This window comes from Aspergillus ruber (assembly GCF_000600275.1).
Source record: "Aspergillus ruber CBS 135680 unplaced genomic scaffold scaffold00046, whole genome shotgun sequence".
Lineage (NCBI taxonomy): Eukaryota > Fungi > Ascomycota > Eurotiomycetes > Eurotiales > Aspergillaceae > Aspergillus > Aspergillus ruber.
Genome location: NW_024467342.1, coordinates 18,075 through 36,576, shown reverse-complemented (window position 1 = coordinate 36,576; position 18,502 = coordinate 18,075). Strand labels below are relative to the sequence as shown.

At 46.9% G+C, this 18,502-nt stretch overlaps 6 protein-coding genes across 6 annotated transcripts; 4 read left to right on the top strand and 2 right to left on the bottom strand.

The window, feature by feature from the left end:
• Window positions 1–279: 279 nt before the first annotated feature.
• Window positions 280–678, bottom strand: EURHEDRAFT_466856 (uncharacterized protein; the record flags this gene model as incomplete). Its single annotated transcript, XM_040785136.1, has 2 exons — window positions 280–379; window positions 431–678. The coding sequence occupies 2 exons, from the start codon at window positions 676–678 to the stop codon at window positions 280–282; spliced, it is 348 nt and encodes a 115-aa protein (XP_040634284.1).
• Window positions 679–1,332: 654 nt separating this feature from the next.
• EURHEDRAFT_510276 (trehalose-6-phosphate synthase) lies at window positions 1,333–3,038 on the top strand (the record flags this gene model as incomplete). The annotated part of the gene is made up of 5 exons (XM_040785943.1): window positions 1,333–1,621; window positions 1,668–2,037; window positions 2,087–2,460; window positions 2,509–2,851; window positions 2,906–3,038. 5 exons carry the CDS (start codon window positions 1,333–1,335, stop codon window positions 2,952–2,954), a joined length of 1,425 nt encoding a protein of 474 aa, XP_040634283.1. The 3' UTR covers window positions 2,955–3,038.
• A 7,408-nt stretch (window positions 3,039–10,446) lies between these two features.
• On the top strand, window positions 10,447–11,103 carry EURHEDRAFT_406745 (uncharacterized protein; the record flags this gene model as incomplete). The annotated part of the gene is made up of 1 exon (XM_040780479.1): window positions 10,447–11,103. One exon carries the CDS (start codon window positions 10,447–10,449, stop codon window positions 11,101–11,103), a length of 657 nt encoding a protein of 218 aa, XP_040634282.1.
• Window positions 11,104–13,292: 2,189 nt separating this feature from the next.
• Window positions 13,293–14,993, top strand: EURHEDRAFT_390212 (zinc-dependent alcohol dehydrogenase). Its single transcript, XM_040779823.1, has 9 exons — window positions 13,293–13,525; window positions 13,579–13,664; window positions 13,722–13,770; window positions 13,818–13,899; window positions 13,953–13,974; window positions 14,022–14,102; window positions 14,153–14,252; window positions 14,306–14,420; window positions 14,471–14,993. Exons 1-9 carry the CDS (start codon window positions 13,386–13,388, stop codon window positions 14,837–14,839), a joined length of 1,044 nt encoding a protein of 347 aa, XP_040634281.1. The 5' UTR covers window positions 13,293–13,385; the 3' UTR covers window positions 14,840–14,993.
• A 349-nt stretch (window positions 14,994–15,342) lies between these two features.
• EURHEDRAFT_390211 (extracellular guanyl-specific ribonuclease RntA) lies at window positions 15,343–16,474 on the top strand. Its single transcript, XM_040779822.1, has 2 exons — window positions 15,343–15,551; window positions 15,610–16,474. Exons 1-2 carry the CDS (start codon window positions 15,537–15,539, stop codon window positions 15,997–15,999), a joined length of 405 nt encoding a protein of 134 aa, XP_040634280.1. The 5' UTR covers window positions 15,343–15,536; the 3' UTR covers window positions 16,000–16,474.
• Window positions 16,475–16,948: 474 nt separating this feature from the next.
• On the bottom strand, window positions 16,949–17,674 carry EURHEDRAFT_381807 (uncharacterized protein; the record flags this gene model as incomplete). The annotated part of the gene is made up of 3 exons (XM_040779460.1): window positions 16,949–17,119; window positions 17,168–17,260; window positions 17,312–17,674. 3 exons carry the CDS (start codon window positions 17,672–17,674, stop codon window positions 16,949–16,951), a joined length of 627 nt encoding a protein of 208 aa, XP_040634279.1.
• Window positions 17,675–18,502: the final 828 nt, after the last annotated feature.

The following is an 18,502-nucleotide window of genomic DNA, read 5'->3' as shown; positions in this document are numbered from 1 at the left end:
TTTCAGATTAGCATATTGCTGTGTCGATATCTCCGTGTCATGCCTCCATTTCCCTGCAAACTGTCAGGTTCAACATTCCAGGTAAATTCAGAAGTAAAACGCATCGTCTTCAGTGAAAAGCTCAGGATTCCGGCCCCTGCGCCTAACCATATCCAACGGAGGCGGTCCTAGCATACCAATAACTTCTGCTAGGTGCGCACGGGTGGTATACACCTTTTTATATGGATCGTTACCGTGGAACATATGATGGCCGTTCGTACATAAGAGTACTCGAGGGTGTCACAATTTCTTTCTGGTTATTATATACTTGTGGGTCTGGAATCCATCGATATTGTGTTCATCGCGCGTATATACTTTTAGCGTCACATACGCATGACCCCTAACCGCATTGACTTGTCTATTCTCCCAAGAATGGGAAGAGGGCGATTACTCCATATCCCGCGCAAGCCATACTGTAGAAGTACGCCCGAATCCCAACTTCCCAATAACCCGGTATCTAGAGTGAGAAATGTCGCCGATGTTTACAGGGTAATATTGTCCTTTCTGGAATTCGGAGATGTGTTCCTCGTCGAGGAACAGCGATGCGGGGACTGTTTTCCAGCCAGTGGTCGGGGAACGGAGGGATGCGAGGGGAGGTTCTCGAAAGATATTTCTGGTCCATCGTAGGGGAGAGGTCATGGTATGGATGAACTACAGGTAGATGATAGGATTGTGCAGCGATTAGCAGTAAGCACGATATTTGTTTGCGAACTGGGAAGCCTTAAAACTACAAAATGCCGCCAAATGTTTATCGGAGTATATAAGAAAGTCCATGAAATCCTTCCCTTTTATCTTGAAGAGCGTTCCATGTCTATCGTGTAGTTTTGGTTTAATTATGCTTCTCACAGTGCGTGCGGCAACCTCCTAGTATATATATTCCCCGTACTGGTTCCTCCTAACACACCACACCATGGAGGCCGATGTATACAAGTATCTACCCCTGTATATACTAAAAGAGACAATACACCCAAGGAATCATAATGATAAAACCCTACCCCTGGTAACGGTTACCTCTTCCACTTAATTGGGAACGCTTATTGTACTTCTTGGCGTCTTCGGCAATGATTCGATATGACGTTGCCTCGACTACAACATCGCCTGTAACGCTGCAAGTATTCCATGGCAGATCACCATGTCCGTTTTATTCATTCTGACGTCTGAAAGTGGTGGCAGTGGGGCGGGGGATATAATAAAGTCCGTCGCATCGATATTCACCTCGCTCATATTCCTTTGACCAGAGCAAAAACTGTATTACTTGCTGATATTCATCCGTAGAGCTGCAGATAGTCCACAATGGCACCCGAGCAAGAGCCTAGACGTCTGATCATCGTCTCCAACCGTCTTCCACTGTCAGTAAAACGGGATGACGGCGGTTTTAAGTCCTCCCTCTCAAGTGGCGGTCTTGTTACGTCGCTGTCCGGTCTGACCAAGTCGACACAATTCAGCTGGTTTGGATGGCCTGGTATCGAGGTGAATGACCCTAACGACCGTGAGAAGGTGTCGAAGAGCTTGGCGGAGCATAATGCTGTGGGGATCTTCCTGGATAATGCGCTGGCGAACGCGCACTATAATAATTTTTCTAGTATGCCACTCTCCTGCATGATTTAGCACGTTTGCTGACGGCATAGACTCCATTTTATGGCCAATTCTCCATTACCAATCTGGTATGACCTTTGACGACGGGCCATGGCAAGCGTACCAAAAAGTCAACGAGCTCTTCGCCGATGCCGTCGCTAAAGAAGCGAGAAAGGGAGATATAATCTGGGTGCACGACTACCACCTGATGCTCCTCCCCAAGCTCCTACGCGAGCGGTTAGTCAACAAGGGCAAGAGTTGCGCGATTGGGTTCTCGCTACATACACCATTTCCTGCAAGCGACTTTTGGAGAGCACTTCCGGTGCGGAACGCCATGATCGAAGGTCTCTTGTCGAGCGATTTGATCGGGTTCCATACAGATGAATATAAGCAGAACTTCATTGGGACCTGCGTGAATTTGTTGTGAGTGTTCTTTGGATCATGACTCGATCAGACTGACCTAACTTGACAGGGGCGCCCAAACCGGGGTACCGAATAAGATTCAGTACAAGAATCGTTTGGTCGAGGCGGGAACATTCGTTGTCGGGATTGATCCGCAGAAGTTCGATGATACTTTGAACAAGCCTGAGGTACAGACACGGATTAAGGAACTCGAAGAACGATACAAGGACGTCCATGTCATCATTGGTGTTGATCGATTGGACTATATCAAGGGATTGACCCACAAGCTGAAAGGATATGATCGGTTCCTTGATGACCATCCGGAAATGAAGAATAAGGTTCTGTTGATTCAAGTGGCGGTCCCAAGCCGTGAAGATGTCAAGGAGTACCAGGATTTGGAGACGGAGCTTAGCACAATTGCTGGGAAGATTAACGGGAAGCACGGTAGGGCATCCTAGATTTCTAACGACGACCAAATCTGACACCAAACAGCAACACCAGATGCTTCCCCCCTCTTATACATGCACCGCTCAATTCCATTTGAAGAATTAACAGCCATGTACTCCATCGCCGATGTATGCCTACTTACATCCTCCCGAGATGGTATGAACCTTGTATCCTTCGAGTACGTCGCGTGCCAGGCAAAGCGCCACGGAGTACTTGTGCTTTCTGAGTTTGCTGGAGCATCCGTCTTCATGAAGGGTGGAAGTGTCAATTTCCATCCGGCAAATACATCCGAACTCGCGCAGTCAATCCACAAGGCCGTGACGATGAATGGGAAGGAGCGTAAGGAAAGATATGAGAAATTGAGTGAATTTATCAATACTAACACGAGGTGAGCTTGAAGCACCTTTATATTGATTTACGGGGTTATACTGACTGTTTTTAGCGCTGAATGGGGAAAGAAGTTCATTGATAGCTTGTCGAGGAGGCTGTGATTATCTATATTTTTTTGTATATAAATCAGACTGGCCCGCCAAGTCAATAGGCGTGTGACAGATTGTCATTATAGCACTTTAGCCCATCCAATTCACTATGCTCCCATAGAAACTAAGAAAAAGAAACCCTACAAACAACCACACGACTAATAAAATAATGCCAGGCATCTTCCCTTCCTCGTAAGCGAGACAATCACAGATAAACAAAACGCGTTTCTCCTTCCTTTCTTTTCATGAACTACAAAAGCTTCCGGCCAACAGTGACCAAAACAATCCGACCATTCTCTCACATAAAAGCTTCTTCAGAAATGACTTCTGGTTTTCGAGCACGAACTATTTCTCCTATCCACATCCTTTTGATCCTATTCCTTCTCTTCCTCATCTTTCGTCCTTTGTACGCCCTCTTGCTCGCCTTTGCGGTCGTCTTTTGGAACTTATTGTTATTCCTAATGCACGTCTGTTACGTTTGGACCATTATCCTGACTAACTGCACCATTCAGTACGAGGATAGGACAGTCAATCCGGCACTACGGTATATACTTTTATTGGTGCAATCGTGGATTGTCGTGGTTTTTACTTTGCTCTTGATTGGTGTTTCGTTTGAAATTTGTGGGTATTTGATTGGTACTGTTTTTGTTGCTGTCGGTCTCTTGCTGTCGGGCTGCTATGACCTGTTGATTTTCGCTTTTTCTGCTCTGTGAGTCGAACAGACTTCTTTGGTAAGTGTGAGCGAGATATTGGAATGGGTGGATGGAGAAATATTACAGGATATTGATTGTTTGGACACTGAGACCTCAATTCAAGGTATAGTTGGATCTCCAAGACCCTATTGATCATGTCATGATTGCGATTATGCCCGTCTCTATCTGAAATCGAATCCTTTTGCAATGTCAATCGTGAATCACGTGATAGGTAATCCGTGCTGACTGAACCAGAAGCCGGGAAGGATTCGAATGAGGTACGATCGGTGTTGGATGCTGGACATGGGACATGCATCCATGATATGTTGAAGATACCCAGGACTTTATCTGACTGGCAATAATTCAAATATCTTCCTCCTTCCTTGGACAGTGCTGTGATCGCAATTCGATGGATATAATTCAACCAAGACAGGTACCCCGAGTAAGCTCAGTACGATTGATGGAAACGCAGCGTGAGATATCCGTACTCTGCTGGACACCGGTATGTGCATCTGTAATATGGTGGAACAGACAAGAAACCATCAGACCGGTGCTGAATAAAGTACTCCATTCCGTAAGAGCGTACTATGGCCGCAGTCGCATCTATCTGAAGTCGACCAGTGATGAGAACAGGACGGACCGAGAGCATGGCTACCCTGTACACCAGCACCATGACCACATACGCATCTTTTCCTTCTTTCTGAAGTCGAATCTCATACCATATCAATAACAAGCTAGTTTAATAAACCGTTTTTTAGGGTTGTGTCTACCCATCGTTCTTTCTCCGCTGGTGCCTCATATACATGGCCAACGCCAAGAACCGCTTAGCATTCCTAATAGCCCTATTCTCCACAACACCGTATTTAGCCGCGGAAAAGATAAATCCCTCCATCTGCAAAACAACATCTCGTCAACTGCCTCACTGACAGTGCAATTGCCATGAGCAGAATTGCCTCCAGGATATCTGTGTTGCTTTATGTAGTATCACACATCCGATTGGTCCATCCAGTATATAGAACTTGCTCGTGTTTGCTTATTGGTTAATTTGTTTTTGTTCCGGCGCTTTTCCTTTTTCTGCTGTTTCTAGTCCGCTTTTGGACGGCTATAATGACCCAACTGTTCGACTGATGATGATTGGATATACAGCTCTTATGTGTGATGTTACCGTCGAAGACGGCTATGAACGCCATTTCCTCATTTCGGGTCCCTCTGAAGTCGAATATTGGGTTTTGTTAGATATCGAATTTGAATGAATTTGAATCAGCTTTGTCAGTGTTCGCAAAACTCGGTATAGAATATCGACAAGGCCATCGATGACAGTCCGTAATATCTTCGCCATTGAAGTTTCCGTCTAATCCATATTATTCTTGTTCATGACCTTTCTGGGGAACTGGCAGGGAGGATTGAGCCGGTACTAGCGCTCGTCTCGGCGGGAGATGTCTACGTTTGATTTCGCTCGATGGTAAATAGGCGTTAGCGGATGTTTGATTCGGATATGATGATGAAGGTCATTGCGTTGGGAACTGTGTACAGACCGGCGGAAACATGGGTTAACGCCAATCTGCCAACACTGAGTTGTACTAGAAATCGGGCTCGTCGGATAGGCATCTAGCTAGCTTTTGAACTTCCATAAATAGTACAGGGCAGAAGTGATATGCTGTTAGCAACTTGCATCTGCGGTAGGGATAGATGTTAGATAAACAGCAGATGTGCAAGAGACGAGTAGCCGTGTAGATTAAATTCGGTCCTCGTCGGACTTCCATGGACTGTATGCGATAGTCTTGAACAACATGAGTCTATTGGTGGACCATCTGACGAGACTAATATGAAGGAAGAGAAAGGAGCTTGGTCTGCTAGCGGTGAGGTATCTAGTATGTGCGAAGGGGTTCCTGCCCTATATCCAAATAGGACAAATGTCACGGGCTCGGAATAGAAGATAATAATGAATCGACGTTCCTATCTAAACTATTGTAGCCACGGACGAGAATATCGAATCTGGGAACGAAGAAGAAAAGGATCTATCTGGGCGAGGAACAGTCTCTAGACATTTGTGTGGTGCAGATTAAGCCCTTGTTTGCCCATATTGCTTGTATGGCATCCTTGACATGTTGGCAATGCTTGTCTGGCGTTGACCCGTCACACCCAAAATAGTCAAGCATACCATGCCACTGGCGAGCGCTTGTGCTCCGTGACACTGTACACATGTGCTGATTGAAGCACGAAAACTCGCTTTATCCATTCAATCAACATCACCTACTGAACGACAGCAGTTGGACAGATTCCAATATTCATGCAACCGCAACTAACCAAGGAAACTCGATCCTTCGCCTGCATCTGGCTATGTCAAATCCTAATCCATAAAGAAGTCGAGACATAGGTTGCACACGTCTGAGCTTGGCCTGGATCGGTTAGGATCAGAATCCGTTCATGGTGGGAGGATGGAAGCTTTAAAGCATTCTCCGTAATGCCAAGAGTTCCAACCTGCTCCGTCAAACCCATTGATTTAACACGGTGCCTTCACTGTCCACTGAGGATCGTAAGTCATGTATATTGCCAGCTTCTGAGGTGGGAGGCTTTCATACCTTGGAGTACTCGTCTTTTTGTGGCGGTCTCATTCAATATGAGTCTATTGGTAGACTATCTGACGAAATTCTAACATGAGGAGAGAAACGAAAAAGCAGGGCCTGCCGGCGAGGGGCTGTTTAGTATGTGCAAGGAGTTCATGCCTTACTCCAGACAAACCAAAGTGATCAAGCATGCTACACATCTAGCGAGTGTCCATGTCTCGTGACAGGAACACCACTTCTCAGCTCTTGAGGTATATGTATCACTCGCGGCAGTCTTCTGCCAAAGAAAGCCGGTTGATGTTGCTAGTACCTTGCAAGAACAGTATAACATGAAAAGTTTTGACTCACTACTCGTTTAAGAGACTGATTTGCATGTTGTCTCCTCACAGCCATCCCGCCATTTCCGCGGTCTCTTGCTTTTAGATAATCTCCCATCGTTAGCACGAACTCTCTTCTTGGCTTGCACTATGGCGTTTAGCTCATGCGATTCATAACGCTGAGTGCTCGGTACAGATCGAAAATAAATTCTAATATTGTTAAGAAAGCTCCAAAAAGCCAAGCATTGCATACTTACTGAGACAGCCATCACGGTTCAAAGGAACCGGCTGGCGGAGCCAGAACGGCCTATTACCTTCTGCGAATCCAGAGCACCTCCCGATACCCTTCAGACTGAGTCTTCGGTAGCGCGTTCAGTCTAGGGCTTGTTCCCAGATGCACCCTTTACAGCGCTTGCCGTCTCCTTGCGCTCTGTTATAATTGCTGGGTTCTTTTTCCCGATAATTTGTCTCATCGCGTGAGCGTGTATGTTGTGCGAGAGTCTGCTGTGGCTCGGAATGGGCGGATGGCCTTCGTTCTCCATGACGTTCTCAAGCGCCGGTTATTTCTTTCGATTATGAATATTTCAAGCATTTTTGGAGATAGGTAAATAGTGGAGATTGAGCTGTATGGGGAGGAGGTAGAAGAGGAAACAGAGGAATAAACCACAATGATGACTGATTGCAGTTCTCCTGACTGTACGAAAGGGATGCGGGAAAGTAAGGCAAATTTTGGTGGCTGAAGAAAGGAAAGATGAAGCTAAATATATCTAGAGTTGATAGTGTTGTTCGATCAATGCAAAAAGCTGGGCAAGGCGTAGTATTTATATCGCAAAAACGTCTACACTAATGCTAAGCGAGCGCTGCTTTTCTTTGTCTCAAAGTGAACGCACCAGCAACTTACGGAGGTTGCCAAATGGACCGTGAATCTACAACCCTTTGTCTGAAATGGCTGAGCAGGATTCGCTGCACTTCGGGTTAGAAAAATTATAGGAGCGAAACCCCTAACTCACCAATATCGATTCAATCACTGAACCTACTGACCATTGCCAAGTTAAGGCAAACTAGTCGTCCTAGATAGGCTTCCGAAGAAGACCGCAAACACGCCTGTGACGGCCCAGAGAAACAATTCAGTGATCTAAGAAACCATGTGCTTTCTTCCATTTGCATATATGGTAATTTCCACAAAATATAATCACATGGTACTCATGCATTTTGTAGTCGCCCTTTTTCTGCGTGAAGTTCCCACTCCTTGCATTTAAAAGAATGAGGACCAATCCAGAAAACAAAAGGACCATGGCCGGGCATGAGAAGCCTATAATTGTTGACTGCCTCGTCAAGAATTCCGAGTCGACAGAGGAAGTCATCACTCGGTTGAATAAGAATCCGAGTGAAAAGAGGCCATTCTAGATCAATCCATGTCTCGAACACCACCAAAAAATTTTGACGGAGGCTGTTGGGTGAGCATACGTCCCCAGCCAGCTTCAGGGCCTAAATACGCATCCTCTTCGGGGCATCGAGTAGTGAGAGGTTGCAAGAGGAATATGCATTGTGGCGGTCTTTGCTGGAAAGCCACTTACGGAAATATTCCGGCCAGATGTGGCTTTTGAACAGGGGATTCTGAACGCAGCTGCGGCCGTAGCGATGGGATTCTTTGGCTGGTTTGAAGAAGAGAGCGATTTGACGGTCATCTGTGTTTTGAATTAGGTCGTACCAATGGTGGCAGACGCGTTGAACCGAGGTTAGTAGGGTATGTGTCTGTGTGGACGAGGATTTGTTCGAGGATTTCTCGTATCCAAGCTACTCTATTGGCGGGGTCGTTCATTTTGAAAGATTGCTGAGCTATTCGTTTCTTTCCGTGAGAGATGTGAGAAATTGACTGAAATAGGCATCTATGCTGCCAGAACGTCAATGTATGATGTGTTCGAACGCCACTCTGGACGAGGGATATGTCCTAAGCCGAGTTGAAGACCTTATGCAGATGAAAGGAGGATCTGCAGGTGAGAAACGATCTTGAGCTTACAAAGATGGTAAGCAAAAGAAGAAAAACGGATCCAAATGCTATATCTGCGAGAGGGCAGGGCATTTCGCGACGGAAGGCCAGAATAAGCATGAGAGTGATGACGATGAGGATCATCCAAAATCCAAAAGTCGACAAGGCAAATCAACAAAGCAAAAGAGTCGGTTTGCTGGAGCACAGAGCAGCAATGATGACGCCAACCAATATGAGATGGATGAATTCAGCTCGTACGCTGTAAAAAAATCGGAAATGGACCGATTTATAAGAGAAAAGGGAAATCGAGCAAGCAGCAGTCCATCAGTATGGTGTTTTGATAGCGGAGAAACAAGCATGTCAACCGGTAATAAGGATATCTTCGAGAGATTGGACCAAAAGAGCCGCGGAACTCTAACTATAGCGAGCGGAGTTCATATGCCTATTTTGGGCAGGGGAACAGTCAAATTTAGCCTGCTAAATAAGTCCACACTCCGATTGAATAATGTCATATATGTACCGGGTCTGGCAGAGAACCTGTTGTCATTAAAGGCACTTGTCACGACTCATATATGACGGCTCAACACTGCAGCAATGAATGATACATCGCAAATGCTGCTACTCAGCCATATCGCAAACAATCTCTAGAAAACCACTTCATTACCTAGATAAGTTTCCTCTTCTCTTTTCTTCTCCGGGTTCGATATTCTCGTCGATGGTTGCAATAGTCTAGATAGGAACATTGATTCATCTACTATTCCGAGCCCGTGACAGCACTCCATGTTGCGGGATTTGAGTCAAAGGGCTCAATCAGAAGATACACACTATTGAAGAATGATAGAGTGGTTGTCAAAGGAAAGCGAATCGGACGATCGACCTACCTGGATAGAGTCACGCATGCGAACACCTTGTATGTAAAGCAAGAGCAAGCAAGAAAGTGTGCTGAATTCATTGGAAGGCCAGATGAGAAATCAGTGATTCAACTGCTCAGCGGACAAGCCGCCAGAGCTGAAACTGAAGATGAAATCAATCAACGCCGGCAACTTATTCATCAATAACTTGGACATCCTGGAAAGAGACGCTTTAACAGCTGTGTTGAAGCCTTGGACATGGATCAATCGAAAGTTGGCAAACGAGATAAGCTGCTAGAAGAAAATTGCGAGATATGCGTCAAAGCGAAGCAAGTGAAGAACCAGAACCATGTTCCAGTTCCTAAAGCAAAGAGACCGCTCCAACAACTATATATGGACTTCTGGGTCCATATGATGAAGGCATAGGTGAAGAATGATATTATCTTTCACTGATAGATGATTACACGCGGCATTCATGGGTCTTTATCAAGAAGAATCAGTTATCTAGCTCAGTACAGAATACACTGGAGGTATGGCTGTGCCAGATTGAGCGAGAAGCTGGCAAGATGCTGTTGGTCATACAGACTGATAATACGAAGGAGTTTTTAGCTTTGGAAACATGGGGTCTGTTGAGAGGCATCCAACTTGAGTACATTGAGACTTACACACATCCTCAGAATGGTGTTGCCGAATGATTCAACCAATACATTTTGGAGATCACGAGAGCTCTCCTATTTCATTCAGGTGTTAGCAAGAGATATTGGAAATATGCAGTGGTGGCTGCAAATTACCTGCGAAGTCAAGCAACATTTGTCAAGGAAAGTGACAATAAAACACCATTTGAGTTATGGTATGGGCATAAGCCGGATTTAGCCCACTTGCAAGTTTGGGGCTGCAGGGTACTTTATCACCACAAGTCTGATGACAAGCTTGAAAGTCGTGTTATGGAGGAAACCTTCTTATTGTATTGGAAGAGTGACAAGCAGTATCATGTACTGCCAAGGGAGCCAGTGATATATAGCTGGTAGCCAATCCAACTTTCCGAGAGCGAGAACATGTTTATTTGACTGAGGTGATAAACACCAATATGAATGACATGCTGTCAACCAATATGCAAGTGTCAACAACTATCAACAGCAAGAAACTGCCTGAGAATCCACAGGCTGGAGTATCGAGCGGCCCTGACAAACATCCAACAGAGTCTGTTAAGGATTATGTACGTCCGCAAGGGGAGCCAAGCATATTAGTGGATGACACAGAAGATGACCAGCAAGACGCTCCCAATACCCAATCAGAAGAGGCGGAGTCACAGCCACTACCATCCATGCATAAGGTGGATGATAATATGGATAAAGACAAGCTGCAACCTGAATCCACAACTGAGGTGGATAATAAACGGTGTGACAAATTACCACCAGAAGGGTTGGTGGAGCAGCAGAGTGCTTTTGAAAAGACCCCACAAGAGACTGAAGAGGTGTCTGTGGATGCTGATGAGAGCATGCCAAATGGACCACCTGAACGTTGTTCTGTTCGTACGCGTCAGCCTTCGAGCGCGTTGATGGAGAGCCACCAAAGTGAGAAGGTATATGGCCGCAAGCGCAAAGCTGAAGAAGAGCAGGATGGTGATCATCAAGCTCAGTGCATGCGGGTCCATTTTGCGAGACTTGCAGTAGCCACTGAATTGCTGATTGGTGACCAAGAATATAAGATTGCGCATCAAGAGCGTGAGAAAGCAGGCATATAGATACCAAAATCATACAGAGAGGACATCAATGATCTGATATATGGTGCTATATGGAAAGAGGCTATCCATAAAGTGCTAAGCACCCTGATAAGCTTTGGAACCTGGAAAGTCATACCCCGGAAGCAAGCTGAAGGGAATATATCAACCTGCAGATGGGTGTCTGATGTGAAACTAGGCTTGGACAGCCAGATCGATTGGTTCAAGGCCAGGCTAGTTGCCAGGGAAAACGAGCAATCAGATGATGATTTTGATGAGACTTTTGCGCTGGTATTTCGACTCGATAGCCTGCAGATCTTGTGTGCAATAGCAGCCAGATATGAGCTGATTGCGCATGTAATGGACGCGTTAAACGCTTTCGCTAGATCTAAACTTGACAAGCCGAACTGTATGGAGATTCCAGAAGGTCTTCAGGATTTCAATCCAGACGCCAAGGGAGGCATGGTCCTGAAACTTTTGATGTCTCTATATGGACTACGTCAATCTGCATACCTGTGGCATCATAAGATCAGTCAATTTTTGAAGAATATTGGCTTCAATCCCATTGCTGCGGATCCAAGTATCTTCATCAACAAGTGGCGACTGATTATTGCGCTGTATGTGGATGATATAGTTATATTTGGCATGGATGAGGGCGAAATTAACGCAGTAAAAGAGAAGCTGAAGGAATTTCATCCAATGTCTGATGGTGGATTGGTCAAAAAGTTGCTTGGAATCCGCTTCTCATGGAAAAGAGATGGTTCCATTTGCCTAGACCAGGAATCCTATACACGTCAGATTCTTGAGGAGTTTGGCATGGGTGATTGCAATCCTACAGACATACCAATTAGCCCTAGTGTGAAGTTGAATTCGGAGGACACACCACAATTTGGACAGAGCGAGCACAAATTATTTCAGAAATTGATTGGACAATTGGTGTCACGGAGTACGGGCATTCACCAACAACGCAAGATGTTTGTAAACTTTGGCCTGTTTGAATATAGGGCAGGAACCCCCTTCGCACACTAGATAGCGCAGCGCTGGCAGGCCCAGCTTCTTTCTTTCCTTCTCCATGTTAGTATTTCGACAGAGAGTCTACCAATGAATTTATATTGTTCGAGACAGTCACAATTGGTATTCATGGTAGTTGCTACCAGGCCTGATATCGCCTTTGCGGTTAACCAATTGTCTCAATATCCTGCTGAACCGCGCCGAATCCATCTTGGAGCCGCCAAACATATACTTCAATATATCAAAGCAACTATAGCTTATGGATTGACTGTATATGCAGATTCTGCATATGCTAATGCAGCAAAGAGCCGGTCAACCACAGGCTTCATATTGATGATTGATGGGGCACCGATTACCTGGACAAGCCGGAAACAGTCAGTTACTGCGCAGAGTACGACTGAAGCTGAGTATATGGCAGTTTCAAAAGCTCCTAAACAAGTGATTTGGACACGACACTTCCTATACGCGATAGGGAAGTCATCCATTTATAGCAGCACACCCACCACCATATATGAAGACAATCAAGGACCTATCAATCTAGCCGACAATCCGATTAACCACCCGAAGACCGAGCATATCACAGTGCGCTACCATGCTATATGGGATCATATAGGTAATGGTGAAGTCCGCCTCGAGCATCTGCCTACAGATCAGATGATTTCTGATGCTCTAACAAAGACGAGCCCAAGAATGACTTGTCAAAAGATTGGGCATGGTTTAAAGGGGAGAATTCGGAGAAACTTTCAACACAAATGGAAGTGGAAGTATGCGTCCAACCACTGCTTATCAGACTGCCAGATCATTATTTGAGTGATTTGTACATGCAGCGATTGTACGAAGGGAAGTGATGAAAGTTGAGATGGATTAATAGCTGGTCCGATTACCGAGGCCGACAGATCCCTCATATGCGGACAGACTCGTTTAGATAGCTAAGCACTCATTCTACCATCTATGGTGTCTATAGATATCAATGCCACTCTCCGTGTAATCTAAATTTCCTCTTCATATATAGCCTCGTGCAGTCCGGATAATCGACTCCCCGACTTCCCCGACTTGGAGTTTAACCGCCTTATTGGCTTATCCGTTTCAATGTATAAACTCCACGTGATGTGCTATGGGTCGAGCCAATTAGAATCCGAATTGACTCTTTACGGAGTAGTATTCGGAAAACCCCCACAACGGCCTGAGCCGATGATAGACCACGGGCGGGTTTACGGGTTAAACAAACCTTTTAATCTTCTCTATCCATATACGCACGAAGCACAGAGTGAACACTACCGCGACTTACTGAAGAAATGGAAATCCCCAAGTACCAAACAGCCGCGTGCATCGACAAGCCACGACCCGGCGCACGGCTGGAGATCCGCCATGATGTCCCTGTCCCGGAGCCGGGGTCTGGCGAGGTGTTGGTTAAGATGGAATGGACTGGGTTCTGGTATGTGTTGCAGTTGAGCTAATATACCTATGTGGACAGACGCTAAGTGACAGTCACTCGGATCTACATAATCTGACCGGAGAGTTGCCGATGACTACTAATGTCCCGGGCCATGAAGGGATAGGGAGAGTTGTTAAAGGTTTGTCGTTATTCATTCCGGTCCTGTGGATTGGAAGCTCATCTTATTGGCTACTAGTTGGTCCCGATACCGCACCGGAAATTATGGGAAAGCAAGTCGGGGTAAAGTGCGTACTCGTATCTGATGAAGTAAGGGTCATGCTAATTGGAATAGGTGGCTGTATAGTACCTGCAGAAAGTGCCCGACATGCCAGGTACAGTATACGAACTGTGCCAATCAGAGCAATTCGGGAAGAGTAAGCATTTTGGAATATATGTGATGGTCTATACAAATACTAATGACTGGTAGAACGTTCCGGGGACCTTTCAACGTATGTTTATCATTTGAACTGGAATGTGCTGGCATTGACGAGTACAGAATATGTGGTTTCACCTGCCGACTTTGTTTCCGTTATTCGGGAAGATCTCAAGCCGGAGGCAGCTGCGCCTTTGCTGTGCGGTATGTTATTATATACTGATAACGTGGCTGATATGGACTAATGTGTATAGCTGGATTGACCATGTATGGCGCATTAAATAAGCTTGAAAGGTTATGTAGGTCAGGCGATTGGGTGGTTATCATGGGTGCTGGTGGTGGACTTGGACATTTGTATGTCAACCCTGGCTTACAGTGCTGCGTACGCCATATCTGACCATATGTAGGGGAGTACAGATCGGAAAAGAGCTGGGATACCGCATCATCGCTGTCGATAGCGAAAACAAGCGAGATATCTGCATTAGCTCCGGCGCAACTGCCTTTGTCGACTTTAGAGACAACGTACGCCCCCTTGCAGGTCACCCTATCTAAGACGATGCTAACAATGCCAGGCCCGAGAGCGCATTCTCTCCTTAACCGACAACATCGGGGCTCACGCTGTCATCGTGGTCGTCGGCCTCGAAAAAGCCTACGAACAAAGCGTCCAGTTCCTCCGCCCCGTCGGAACCCTGGTCTGCGTTGGTCTCCCTCGTCCAGACTACCACATCCCCATTTCGCCGATTCACTGCGTCAATAGCGGATACCACATTGTAGGTAGCGCGGTGGGAACAGAAGACGAAATGCAGGCGTTGCTGAAGATGGCGGCGGAGGGAAGAGTGAACACGCAGTATGAAACGTTCAAACTCGAGGAAATCAACGAGGTTGCTGCGAGATTGCAGCGGTTTGAAGTAGAGGGGAGGGCGGTATTGCGGATTCCGTAGGCGCCTCGATACGATGTACATATTAGATAACATTGACGTTGATACAGGAGTGCAACGGGGTACTCCGATGTATGATAGATCATAGCAGTCGAAACATTGGCCAGGTGTTAGACGTTAATATAGATACGCAGGACAAAATGGAGTAGATATTCCCCCATATCAGGCATAGCTATGCAGACGGAGATATCCGCCATGATGTCCGGAGAACCCGCAAAGCGTGATACTGGATGCGCACCTGATTGGCAGATATGCATCCAAGTAGATATTCAGGGGCCGAGGTTGATTTTACCCTCACCAATAACAGTACAGACCCTTTTGAGAAGCTCTCAATTGACCGCCAATCGATTCATCAGACACGTCCCCCCGGCCTGACGATTGGCCGATCTACAGCCGGGCGGGGATCTACAACACCCGAGCAGCCAATTGTGGTGGCCGCGGTTATGTGCGAGGACAATGTAACCTTTCATTAAATGTCCGTGATAGCTAATTGTACACCGTAGTCTGGAAAGCTGAGATCACGAAGACCACGGAGGCTAGGGATGCTGGGCGATGACTGCTCGCATACTTAAACCCCGTCATCTGCTGGTCATTGTGACACGACAACTCCAGGCTTCATCGTGACTGCATCAGCATCTCTACTACAAGAACACATAACCACACGCCCCCCTTCTCCCAAACTGACAATCTCCAAGCCAAAATGCAGCTCACAAAGGTACGCCCCATATCTCTCTCCACCCGCAATCCCCAACTAATCAACATCAACACCACAGTACCTCACCCTCACAACCCTCCTCTTCATCCAAACCTCTCTCGCAGCCCCGGCCCCCCAGCCCCAAGTCGCTCGGGCATGTGACTACACCTGCGGCAGCAACTGCTACCCCAGCAGCGCCGTCTCCTCTGCCCAGAACGCCGGCTACAACTACGTCGAGCAAGGCGGCCACGCCGGCAGCAGCAGCTACCCGCACGTCTACAACAACTACGAGGACTTTGACTTCCCTGTGCAGCCGACGTACTATGAGTTTCCGATCTTGAGCGGCGGGTCGACATACTCGGGTGGTTCGCCGGGCGCGGATCGGGTTATTTTCAATGAGGATGGGGAGCTGGCGGGAGTGATTACGCATTCGGGGGCTAGTGGGAATAACTTTGTGGCTTGTGAGTAGAGTAGGATTGGTATGGCTAAATAATGGCATTGGATGGTTGTGTGTATGGGATTACTTGGAATCTGCTTGTAGTACTACGGCAGTTTGTTCCCACTATGGATCGACATGTTTCGAGGTCACTCCCCTCCGGACAAGTGAGCATAATATCTTTGTTCCACTATAGCACTTTGAAGAACTCATTCAGCTTTATCTAAGACCGTTTGCTCGTTTTGTTCTTAATTTTGTCGCCTTCCAAAATAACAGGTCATGTGACTAGAGACAAACTCGTTCATCACCTCATCAAGGAACGGCTTGGTGTACTCTGAGCGATGCAAAACTATAAATGACTACGAACTGTGGGATATGGGACCCTGAATATAAGCTCAGCAAGTCCCCGCTCAAAGAATTTTAGGTTGCAATCTGACCTGCATCGGGATATATAGTGAGTTATGGGGTTATGAAAGCATAGCGATATGGAGACCAGTCCTGTCCTATGACACAGCATATGGCTAAGGCCACGACATCTTCTGCGAAAAGGAGTTGAGACACCCAAAAGATGCTTGCTCTATACGCGGGGTCCTGAGACGGAACATACGACGGGCGGAGCGTAAACCGCCTATCTGGTAGCTAAGCTAATTCTATCATACACGCTGGCGGAGCCTCCCTCGCAGGAGCCTGCTGAAAATTCTTGGGCTGCGTCACACAGCACTATACATTCATTCGGGGGGGGGGGGGGGAAGGGGAGAGAAAGATGTGAAGAAGGGAGAGGAAGAGAGATTTTTTTAGGGGGAGGGGGTTTGAGGTCAATGTGCTGGGCATATTTTGCTGTAAGGTTGAGACCTCTATAACCATTCATAGAGATCCCTTGTTCCTGACTTAGAGCGCAGAATCTCATCCAACTGTCGGTTACCCCATGGCTGTGGGGAGGTCTTATGGCCTTTCCGGCAGTAGTAGAAGTGGTTGGGGTTCTTTAGGCGCCCACATGACCACTCTCACTTGGCATCTTCATGCCCGAAGCGCTCATGATATGAGGCAAAGTCCCCATGGCCTGACCGGACAGCAAGGAGTCGACCGAGGGTGGCTCTGGGGAGAGATAGTTCATGGGTCGTTTATCTAGGCCAATGGAGAGGTCCTGATATTTCTGCAGCGCATTCTCAGTCCAGTGTGATTGGAATCATCGCCAAAAGACCTCCTTCAGAGCCTGGTGTGCCCAGGCATATCTTGTTGGGGGCGTGTTGGTCTGTGGGGTTGACCTAGCTCCTTTCTTCGCTTGTTCATCGGCCTGTTCATTTCCTGTAATACCAGCATGCCCAGGGATTCAGCAGACATGCACTTGTCCAGGAAGGATAGTCTCATATCTGAGGGGCCGATTGGGCCAGGTGTTCGCGATTTCTTGGAAGGTCAGGATGGTGCTTTGGCTAGAGCCTGTGGGAGAGCCTGTTGTTAGCTGTCGTGTTACCTCCTGGTTATTGAGAAGGATGTATAAGTTCTGTGTGCAGGGGGCCTGGACACTATTGAGGACAGCTTTCAGCCCCTCAGTAGCTGTAGTGGCTTCTGCATCAAAAACTTCATGCCGGGGGAGGCAGAGGTGGCCGCAGGTGGACTCTAGCTTCCAAGCAGCCCAGTGTCCATACCATCCAACACCAGCCACAACATCAGAGCTGCTCAAGCGGCCGCCATCAGTGAAGAGGAACATGGGAGTGGAGGGCATGTATTAGCCCACTGTTGTAAGGTCATACCTGGCCTGTCTCGGGTAGAGCAAATTTTTTGGCTAGTTCCAAGGTCCTCAGCTTGCCAGAGGGGGATATATCAGAGGGTCAGTCTGTTCTACCCCCTCTAGCCATGTCAGGTGATTTTGGATTAGGCGTGTGTTTGCAGGAAAGGGTCATGTTGGAATAAATGCCTGGAAACAGGGTGATGGTTGTCTAACCTGGAGGCTCACAGCCTGGCGACGGCGCGTTTCTGGTCGAGAATGATCTCCATCGGGGGAATGACAATTTCCCGGAGAAGAGCTGAGATAGGGGTAGTGCGGTATACTGGAAGAGTTCCCCGGAGGGCTTCTCTGAGTACCCGGTTAAGGTGAGAAAGGTGTGACGGTCTGGTCACGTTGGCTGGCCACACGTGAGATGCAGTTGTTTGCTTTGTTGATAAATACGGCGTCACCTTCTTTCTTCCTTCCTCGTGTTGATTATTCTCGTCGATAGCTACATAGGTAGAACCCATGAGTTGGTTGTTCCATTATCATAGTAGAGCGCCGTGACAAAAGGGAGGAGTCAACTTGGTTTGAAACCATGTGTCACGGGCTCGGATGGTAGATGACAATGAACCAATATTCCTATCTATTGTAACCATCAACGAGATTATCGAATCTGGAGAAGAAAAGAGAAGAGGAAGTCTATCTAGATAATGAAGGGGTTTTATAGAGGTTGTTGGTGACATGAGTGAGTAGCAGCATTTGCGATGTATTATTCATTGCTGCAATGTTGAGCCGTCATATATGAGTCGTCACATCATGTGTTGATTC

What these genes read in the sequence shown, in the direction of transcription:
- EURHEDRAFT_390212 (XM_040779823.1), top strand. Translation starts at nt 13,386, where the DNA reads ATGGAAATCCCCAAGTACCAAACAGCCGCGTGCATCGACAAGCCACGA. An exon ending in GGTGGTGGACTTGGACATTT is followed by an intron (nt 14,253 to 14,305) that starts GTATGTCAACCC and finishes GACCATATGTAG; the next exon opens with GGGAGTACAGATCGGAAAAG. An exon ending in TTGTCGACTTTAGAGACAAC is followed by an intron (nt 14,421 to 14,470) that starts GTACGCCCCCTT and finishes TAACAATGCCAG; the next exon opens with GCCCGAGAGCGCATTCTCTC.